The following is a 9,877-nucleotide window of genomic DNA, read 5'->3' on the forward strand; positions in this document are numbered from 1 at the left end:
AAATATGAGAATATAAGTTCTAGTAAAGGGCTTAAACTTAAATGTATGGCAACTCACATGATATTGAGGGTACATTGGATTGCTTGAAAATTTTATAGTCAGAAAATACGTTAAAATAGAAGTCTAAGTATTACTCCCCTTAGCCAAGGCAAAATTGTTGATTTTACAGAATGATGTATACTGCACTCACCATGTGCTCACTATAGGTATATTTACTTTTAATCCCTCAAATAAATCAAACATAAAATAACATTTTCAAAAAGGACACATACCATGTAGACATGATGAATTCTATTTCTTGTCGTAAAAAAAATTGAATTACATTTGATGAATGCTAAAGAGCCCATGATTCTTTTTAAATGAAGGTGTGATCAATAAGTAAAATATTGTGATGAATACTAATGAGCCCATGATTGTTTTGAATAAAGGCCTAATGAGCATCTGCCAAATCATGATGATGAACTCTCTAGGCAAGTAAATCTACAAAAATACAAGTTTTCCCATGCTCTCTCTCTCTCTCTCTCTCTCTAAGCTACATGTGCATGTGCATGCACATGCCGCAAAGCATACACACACATGCTTGCACATGCATGCATGCCATGCACGTATGTGTGCACACACGTGCATGTGCATGCATGCAAGCGCGCGAGAACACACATACACATACCCATGCACGTATGCACGTTTGGATGCACATGCATGCAAGCACACATGATAATTATCCATGTGTGCACACACACGCATTCACGCACACACAAACACACACGTTTGTGTCGAAGGAAATAGCATCCATTAGGGCATTCATTATTCATGTGTACACCATGCAACACATGCACCCTGTACCACATCAAACTCTATGAATGGCATCATATAGATGCCAATTTGGCAACAAAACAAATTGGTGTGTGATGTAGCAAAATGAGACCTTGGATTACCATGATTATGAAATTCTATTGAATTGCACATAACCTTTTGTTGCACAAATGTGAAGGATGGTAAGCACAGAGGGTGTCCCTTTCACAATTGATCTTGTAGTCAAGATTCAAACTAAGATGGGATGCTATAGATACCATGGGTCTGAAAATGGCCTATAATTTTGCATCTCTCCATAAGAACGAAAAAGTTATGTAATAGGATGGAGCACAAATATTGGGATGGCAATGTAGCATCTGAAACTTCCCTCCATGATCAGCCATTATAGTGTAAGGTCCCATTTGGGGTGGGTTGTTGTAATGCACACAAGCATAGTACACTGTATCTTATGTTACAAAATGTGAGGGACCCTCTGAGAATTAATGTCCCACTTGGTACAAGGGCTTGAGCTTAGGGAGCCTATCTAAATGGTGTGGCATTGTGCACTAATTTAAGCTCCAACGCCATTCTTTTTGCTCGAGTTGCATCATATGAGTTCATTTTGATGTGCATCTAATTATGTTTTATATTTGGAGAGGCCACTAGAAGTAGGTCCCTATACAGAGTTAGACATGCCTCATTCAACATACATTGAGTGGATTGAGTACATTAAATTGTAGAATTACAGAATTCAGCCCATCATGCACTCCTCTTTGACTTAAATGTTCACCCTTTCAATGGTTTGTCATATGTGTTTGGTGGCATATAGGTTTCATGGAGCACCACTTGGCAGGCAAAACCCAAAGAACGAACGACATATGGCTTAGCTAGATAAACTCTATACCTGCTAAGAATGTCAATCTCAAGCATGCATCCACATACAATTAATTTTTGGGGGCCTCGATGGGGGGTGAAGTTGTTGAGGTCTTCTCTAGTACTCTTAGAACCCGACAAGTTTAGAATGGAGCAAGAGTAATCACATGTGAAGGATGGATATTCAAGATCTTCACGCACGCGTGCACACACACACAAAGGGGGGGGTCACAATCAGAGTAGGTGAACCTACGGTTATAGGGGGGTCGAGAGATGAGCAAGGAGCAGTGAGCAGTACGTGCGGGTGCCATTCGTGTGCATTGGAGGTTGAGAGGTGAGTGTCCATGTAAAGGGGTGGGGGAGGTGTCAAGGGGAAGGGGAAGATGCCAAGGGAGCCAAAAAGAATAAGGAGATGACTTAGGCTGTATTTCTTGATAAATAGGAGGCCACACAAGGCCTATTATCATCACAATCTTCTTGTTCTTCTTCTTCTTCATCATCATCATCATCATCATATTGTTCTTCTTCTTCTTCTTCTTCTTCTTCCCAAAACCCTGAGTGTTGGGCAAAAACCTCAAGTCGAAGCCATAGCTATGGCCTGCAAGGTGCTCTCTCTGGGTTGTCTTCTTTTGTTACTGATATTCATGCCCACTTCTTTCTCCATTCTTGTGAATCCCTCCCCACTAATACTTCCTTACCACAATGGTCCTCTCCTCTCAGGCTCCCAACCCATCAAGCTCTACCTCACCTTCTATGGCGACTTCTCCCCCCTCCAACGCTCCGCCATCACCTCCTTCCTTGCCTCCCTCTCTTCCCCCCCTTCCCCTCACCTCCTCTCCTTCTCCTCCTCCCTCCTCTCTTCTTTCCCCTCTTCCCCTTCCGTTGTCCACTGGTGGTCTCTCACCCGTGGCTTCTCGGATTCGCGTGGTCGTCCTGTCTCCCAGACTGTTTCCTTGATGGGTGAAGCTTCGGATGATTATTCCCTCGGCAAATCCCTCACTTCCTCCGACATAGCCTCGCTGGTGGGTCGCTCCTTGAATGTCTTCCCGGCGGATCCTTTGTCTGTTTACATTGTATTGACTGCTGAAGATGTCTTCGTGGAGGGCTTTTGTATGCACTCCTGTGGTCGACATGCCTACACAGCTCCGTCCGACACTGCGGCTGGCTTTATGCTTCCCTATCTTTGGGTGGGGAACTCGAAAACGCAGTGTCCTGGATTCTGTGCTTGGCCTTTCGCAAAGCCCGAATTTGGTCCCCCTGCTGAGCCTTTGAAGGCTCCCAACGAGATTGGAGTGGACGGCATGATTATTACTCTAGCCAAAGCTCTAGTTGGAGCGGTAACAAATCCTTTTGGAAATGCATACTTTCAAGGTGATGCGTCAAATGCACTCGAGGCAGGTGGAGCATGCACAGGCTGGTTTGGGGCTGGCGCCTACCCCGGTTATCCAGGCGAACTAATGTTGGATTCTAGCACTGGAGCAAGCTACAACATGGAAGGGGTAGACGGGAAGAAGTTTCTAGTTCCCTGGATTTGGAACCCAGCAACCCTGTCTTGCGCTGGGCAGCCCTAAACAAGGTGATAATGGAAAATCTGCGGCTATATGCCCAAAGCTTGAATTTCAGAGTGAAAACAGAACTACTGAGGCAAGAGTTGAAATGCTTGACTGATCTGATGACTTGTGGCACAGCATGGGAAGAGCTCTTTACCGTTGGCCCAGTATGAAGTTGAAGCTGATGGCGGCGAGGGCTGTTAACTGATCTTCGGTAGTTTGCCCTCTGTATAGAATGCAAGGCCAGATACGAAAATAAGGACCAACAACCAGGGTTTTGATCTAAAGCAAGGTCGTATGCATGGTGCTGAACAGAAAGATATGTAAATATTCTGGTTATTTCCCAATGTAGTGTTTGTAAATTTAAGGCTATACTCGTTACCAACGTTGTTATTTAGTAAGTGAGCATGGGTTTTGCTTCAATCGTTCTTTTATAGACATAACTTCCTCGCATCACATTTAACTTCTCCTTTGAGGTTCAAAGCTCAACGCTAGCTCGAAAGTTTTTAGTCCGACATTGGACTCCACCGTTACTTGGTGGCTTGCAGCCTTTCACGAACGTGACCATTGCATTATGTGAGCCTTGGGAATAACTTTAGAAAGTTAAATCTCTTGTTTTATATGGAGCGGTCGTGATTTTTACCAATGAATTATGTGAGCCTGTCACATGCGACTTGGTGTGGTCACGAACTTGACTAATGCCTTATGTGAGCCTTGGGAAAAACGTCAGAAAGTTAAATCTCTTGTTTTACATGGAGTGTGGTCATGATTTTTACCAATGAAATACGACTTGTGGTTCCATGTGTTCAAGTGGAATGGCAAGCTCCGAGGATCCAAGCGCGCAGTCCTCCATTCTTTTAAATGGAGCATTGTGCACGTTTTACACTTCATAAATTGAGCTTACAGTGGCGTGCATTTCAGAAGTACGATTCTGATATACCGGGAAAGAACGGTAGTGGAATTGTTTTTCTTTTTGGGTTACTTGGACAACACACAAGTTCTTTCGTGAGAGAAAAAGAACTGTTAGGTTTCCTGAAAATATGAATAGGGTCGGGCCAATAACGAGATCACAAAATACAAAGGTTGACAATTAACATTGAGATGGTAGAAGAAATATGTAAACTAAAATCGTCAGCAGTAGCCCAGCAAAGAATACTGTTAAGATCGTGTCGACACACAGTTTTACAATTGTTCCACGGTAGTGGACGTCGGACGGTGATTTTGGGGGACACGTACAAACTTCCGTCCACGCTGGCTGTGGCGTGGCCACTGATCAGAGCCGCTGTTTTTCTTGCTCTATGAGATGTGAAGAACAGCGGCCGTAGCCACCGGAGCTGCCCTTCATATCTCAGAGACTTCAGTATACTGACTTCCAGACAGGATCCAATTGTTAGCCATGCTCTGTTAGAGTTTGCACCTTTGCTTTACTGTGTAGCAAGCTGTATGTAGCGTATGCCTAGGATGACTAGCCCATAGAGCACACAGCATGCTGTACAACATGGTGTACTAAACAATATAGTATGCATACCTCATGATAAACTCAACAAAAATAAAAAATAACTAGGGCAAAAGCTTGATTTTTTTGATAGCGAGGTGGAATAGAGCTTATGTAGATGTTGCAGAGAATCGTAGACATCATTGTTGAAATCTTGATTGTTTGTAAGATCCATGGTTTTGGGACAGGTTGGTTGAGAGGTACAACTTAAGTGGGAGTGTTTAGTAAGCTTAGTCTTGGAGATTGGCCCCAACTTTGGATGCCTCAAAAGTCTTAAGCACAAATGGACCATGAATTCTTTGCCAGAACCCACCCAACATTGCACCCATTTATGGAATGGCCTGGCCATTGAAAAATCACCTTCCCAACTTTTAGCACCGTTTGCCCAAAATTGGTTGGTTGTATTTGCATAAGTAATTAAGTAGGCAAGGTGTGTAAGCTGCAACTTCCAACTTTTAGCACCATTTGCCCAAAACTGGGCAGTACAATAGGTTCGTTGCATCCCCATAAATAGGGTTAGGCAAGGTGTGTAAGCTAATGTGAAAAAGGGTGTGAAAAAGGGTTTTCGAGAAAGTGGAATAGAGCCACTCTTGATTCATTAGAATCAAGTCCATGAAAGATGTAAGGATTATTTGCCCAAAATTGGGTGGTACAATAGCTTGGTTGCATTTGCAAATCCCAAATGCAAATCCCCATAAGTAAGGTCAAGTTGTCAAGGTATGTAAGCTGAACCTTGCCCAACTTTTAGCACCATTTGCCCAAAATTGAGTAGTACAATAGGTTGGTTGCATCCCCATAAGTAGGGTCAGTTTGGCAAGGTGTGTAAGCTAATGTGCTCGAGAAAGTGGAATAGAGCTACTATGTGTTCATTGGAATCAAGTCCATGAAAGATGTAAGGTGAAGGTAATCATTCTCTCCAAGCGAAGCAATCTATCATGTACCCCTAGTTGAAAGTCAGTCATTAAACTTGCACTAGATGCATCAACTAGTTTATTCCACAAAATCCTTATTCAAAGGACAATCGTAGAATATATGGGGCACCAATTCCTTTCGTGTCCACCTAACGGGCACCTAGTGTTAAGATGTATTTACCTGATCCCACCTTAAAGGTACTATTGATAAATGTTCCTTATTCGCTTCATTATTTGCCCTTGAATATTACAGATATATCATAACATATATAATATTAAAAGTGCCCTAATTTCTTGATCTTAACATCTTGGCAATAATATAGGGCCCATTGGTGCGTGGGCTTTGATACCATGTTAAAGTAGAGTGGAGAGGGTGAAAGTGTGAGTATATACCATAGAAACCTCCAACACGTGTGTTGTTTGCTTGAGTGAAACCAAACGAAATTAAGGTGTCAAAACCTTTTATGCCATAGTGTGCTTAAAGTCCTTTGTGAATTGCCCTCGGGGGGCAATTCTAAAAAAGAGAGCCAAATTATTTTTTAGAATTGTCGACTATCGGCAATTCACGGATGTTGAGGTTGGGTGGGAGGCTCATCTTCCAAGAAACACACCAGCATCTTTGTTTTTTGACTTAGATAGTGACGTACGGGAGGACCTCCACAAAGGACGATGATGTCCCATTTGATGCCGACTTGCAAAACGATGGATGCGAAGTTCTATAGAAGTGTCTATGATCGGATGTTTGGGATTCCCTTCCGTCCAACCGTCGGCCTTGACGTAAGCATCATGTTTTGATAAGAAGCTACTAGATCTCTCTCTAAATGGGTATAGATGGAGAAAGTCTTAAAAATGGTTTAATTTTTTTACCTTTTGCAATACTTTTGTTTGGATTGTATGGTTCTCGGATCGTACAACCAAATGTTCAGGAAACACTTCCATATCTATTTCAATCATTTGATCGACTAATAAGAGTTTTTGAGCGATTGTTAGAACAAACAACATCGTCTATGTGCAGCATGTTCGTCATAGTGAAGTGGGCTATTTTCGATCATGTTCGTCATAGTGAAGTGGGCTATTTTCGATCATTTCAATATTGTCTGGAGCATTATCACCCATGATTACATTTTCTTTCGCATTCTTATTTAGAGGCATTTTTTGAAAATCATTCTTCTTCATGTGAGTCAAACCACCTAGTACATTCACTGATTGTCCAAATGTTTTTGAATTTTTGCAATTTGAATATAGAGAGAGAAGAAATTGATATAGAACTTTGTTATCTTGGGGTTGACCTTGATTTCACTAGTTGGAAAATTTGTTAGATTATCTCTGACCTTGATGACAATGCTATTGTTGATGTATGCTTGAATTATATTCTCCATTAGCAACATCCCTTTGTTTTTTCTTGCATTTGGGTTTCCGATGGCTTGAAATGCCATGGTAGTTGTAGTTACGTGTAGGTCTCTTTAGAGTGCCCCTCTGAGTAGTTGTAGTTATGTACAAGTCTCTTGAGAGTGCCCCTCTGAGTGGAAGGATGATGGTGTTGATTTGATTTGATGATAACCCGTGGTAATTGTTGAATTGTTTGCTAGGGTCATGTGAATAGTTTCCTTTGGCATTGTGTCTTCTGGCATTGATTGGGTCTCTGCCTCTTTCTCTTGGGAACCCTCTATCTTTATGCTCATGATTCTTTGAAATTGTTGTGGAGTTTGTCCTCATCTTCTCTTGCATAAGAATGTCAGACATGCTTTTAAATGTTTGTGGAGCATCTCTTGTGACCATGGCTATTACGAATAGCCCATAACTATTACGAATATAGCCCATGACCTTTTCCAAGGCTGTTCAATGCTATCTCAACTAGTTTTTCATTCTTTGTATCTTGTCCAATTGATGTCAACTAGTCTACAATATCTTTAAGTCAGACAAGATAATATGGACCTATTTCACATGATAACTTCACTGCATTGTTAGTTGATGTTCAAGCTGAATTGACCTCAAGTGGATATTTCAACATTGAAACTCACATATCATGACAAAGCTCCTAGTGACATCATTTTCTTGGACCAAAACAACTTCTTAAATGACAATCACTATATAAACTTGGAAGTTCAAACTACTGAAGATCTTTCAACTAAAGAAACTATGAAATATTGTTAATGAGCAAGAGGGAATACTTGAAAGCTCTAGCCACGCCTTTAATAGGCAGATCAAGTAAGAGAGTCCACTGAAAGTCAAGGACATTGGGATGAAAAATCTCAATTGGCACTTCATTTGATCAACTTCAATGTCAAGGAAACCATGATCTCGATCATCAAGGAAAAGATGTTAGTAGTCCATGTTAGAAAATAGGTTCGTGATGAAGATATTGTCAAATAGTGAAAAATAGTGCCAAAATTCTTAGAAGTGATTTCTAAATGTTTGGTTTGATGTGCACAGACAGGGCTCAATTGTTATGTTGGTTTTTCTTCAAAATATTGCTTGAAATAGGTGAAATGATTAGCCTTGGAAATGATCTTGAAAATCAAGGCTGATGGGCTAGAGAATTTATGCAAAAGGTGGGCATTTAGTGTGAAACCTGGGCTCAGAGAAGGTTAAATTTGGACTTGATTTGAGCAAGTTATGGCATTTCAAATTTAAGGGTTCGTTTGGCCTTAAGGACTTGCTTGGTGTGAATGAACTCTATCCTTTAGAGTATTCTTCTTTGATGAGGTGGCATATAATATGACAAGGGACCATACTAGGCTTCGGTGGAGGCAACCACAGCCTTATCATGTGTCAAGGTGACATGGTGGATAAGGCTATCTCTAATTGTCAACTCTCTATGGCTTAGGCCTATCTTGCTACGTGGCCTTTAAGTGGCCATGATGTGGAAGATAGATTCTGGCACGTGTCTTCCTTTGGAGTTTCTTCTCGATAGCAGTTGTATAATTCTGTCTCTCTGAAAGTGGAGAAGCCCTTTCTGTAATTTTGTCATTCAGAATTGTGGCATTGCAAGAAGAATTTAGTCGGAGCCCTTCACTCGGCCTCCTTAGCTCCTCTGCGTTTGCTTCCTCGCAACATCTGCTACTTTACAACAGCACGGATGGATTGTGGTGCAGCTCCAAGTGGGATGATATGTGTGCTGCTTTGTACAGAGACTGGCCGGCTGATACGTGAGGCTGTGTGTTGCAACCTTGATGGAGAGGCAACCTCTCAGGTGAGTAAAGATGGGGATCTTGAGGTCGACAGCTGGATGTGGTACGACAACAAGATAGAGAGCTTGGAGAGTGATCTTGCTGGCGACCACGAGCGTGAGTCCACCATCGTAGTTTGAGGCTTGGGGGTCTCTTGTCTCCTGCAAGCTGGAATTGGCTCTCGTACGCGCTGCTCTTGATATCGTGTCCTAATGTCGCTGAGTTTGAGCAACTGTGTACTCTTCTGATTCGAAGACGAGCTTCTCGATTCATTGATTCTGCATGTGCGAGAGGTTAAACGTATCGATATACAAAGATCTGCTTCCTCGCCACAGTTTGCATTCGTGTTTGGGAGCGCCCAGGAGACCTTCCGCCGGCTATACGATTGCATTCGGATCCTCGGAGGGGAAAAGCAGCCATAAATATGGCACTTCTGAGTTCAAGCCCAAGGGCCAGCTTAGGTATTCCCATCCCACCATGTGCTGGAGGAAGAGGACATGTGTTTAGGAGGTGGGGACCACGTGGGGACAAGGATACATGTCATCCTTGCATGTTTTTGAATCCCTAAAAAAGGAGAACCCATTCTGACTGCCAGGGTCTAGAGGTCATGGTCTAGGATGGAAGAAAAAGTGGCTAGACCACTTGGTGTAGGCTGGGAGCAATGATGACAAAAAGATTCCCATCCTAAACCCATGCTAGCCCATCCATGTGCTAAGGCCCTTGGTAAGCCTCTTTGGGCGCTGTTTGGCAAGCAATAAAAGGATCAACACAATCTCTTTTTTTTTCAACATAGTTTCCTTATAAAAAGAAAAAGAAACAAGTTGAATGATTGAAATCATTCATAAGGATCGAAAAAGAAGACTAATTGGATGCCTAGCATAGAATAGAGAAAGAGAGAGGGCTGGGGGGGGAGAGAGAGAGATTAGAGAAAAAGATGGAGAATTTTCAGGGAAGAAATTAGCAAGTGAAACTTCAACCAATAAAAAAGGAAGTGAATTTTTGAAATTGAAAATTCCAATGTAGGTTCTAGACACACCCTCCAAGGGTAGGCCAAAAAGGAAGAACACTCGTGAGCATTGACATGCC

General features: G+C 42.1%; 1 protein-coding gene across 1 annotated transcript; it reads left to right on the forward strand.

Annotated features, from left to right (window-relative positions):
* The first annotated feature begins 2,107 nt into the window (after nt 1-2,107).
* On the forward strand, nt 2,108-3,577 carry LOC147892581 (protein EXORDIUM-like 2). Its single transcript, XM_087387149.1, has 2 exons — nt 2,108-3,241; nt 3,354-3,577. Exon 1 carries the CDS (start codon nt 2,259-2,261, stop codon nt 3,234-3,236), a length of 978 nt encoding a protein of 325 aa, XP_087243275.1. The 5' UTR covers nt 2,108-2,258; the 3' UTR covers nt 3,237-3,241; nt 3,354-3,577.
* The last annotated feature ends 6,300 nt before the right edge of the window (nt 3,578-9,877 follow it).

Source organism: Dipteris shenzhenensis, chromosome 16, assembly GCF_047967505.1.
Source record: "Dipteris shenzhenensis isolate YYH24624 ecotype China chromosome 16, Dip_SZ_1.0, whole genome shotgun sequence".
Taxonomy (NCBI): domain Eukaryota; kingdom Viridiplantae; phylum Streptophyta; class Polypodiopsida; order Gleicheniales; family Dipteridaceae; genus Dipteris; species Dipteris shenzhenensis.

What these genes read in the sequence shown, in the direction of transcription:
- LOC147892581 (XM_087387149.1), top strand. Translation starts at nt 2,259, where the DNA reads ATGGCCTGCAAGGTGCTCTCTCTGGGTTGTCTTCTTTTGTTACTGATA.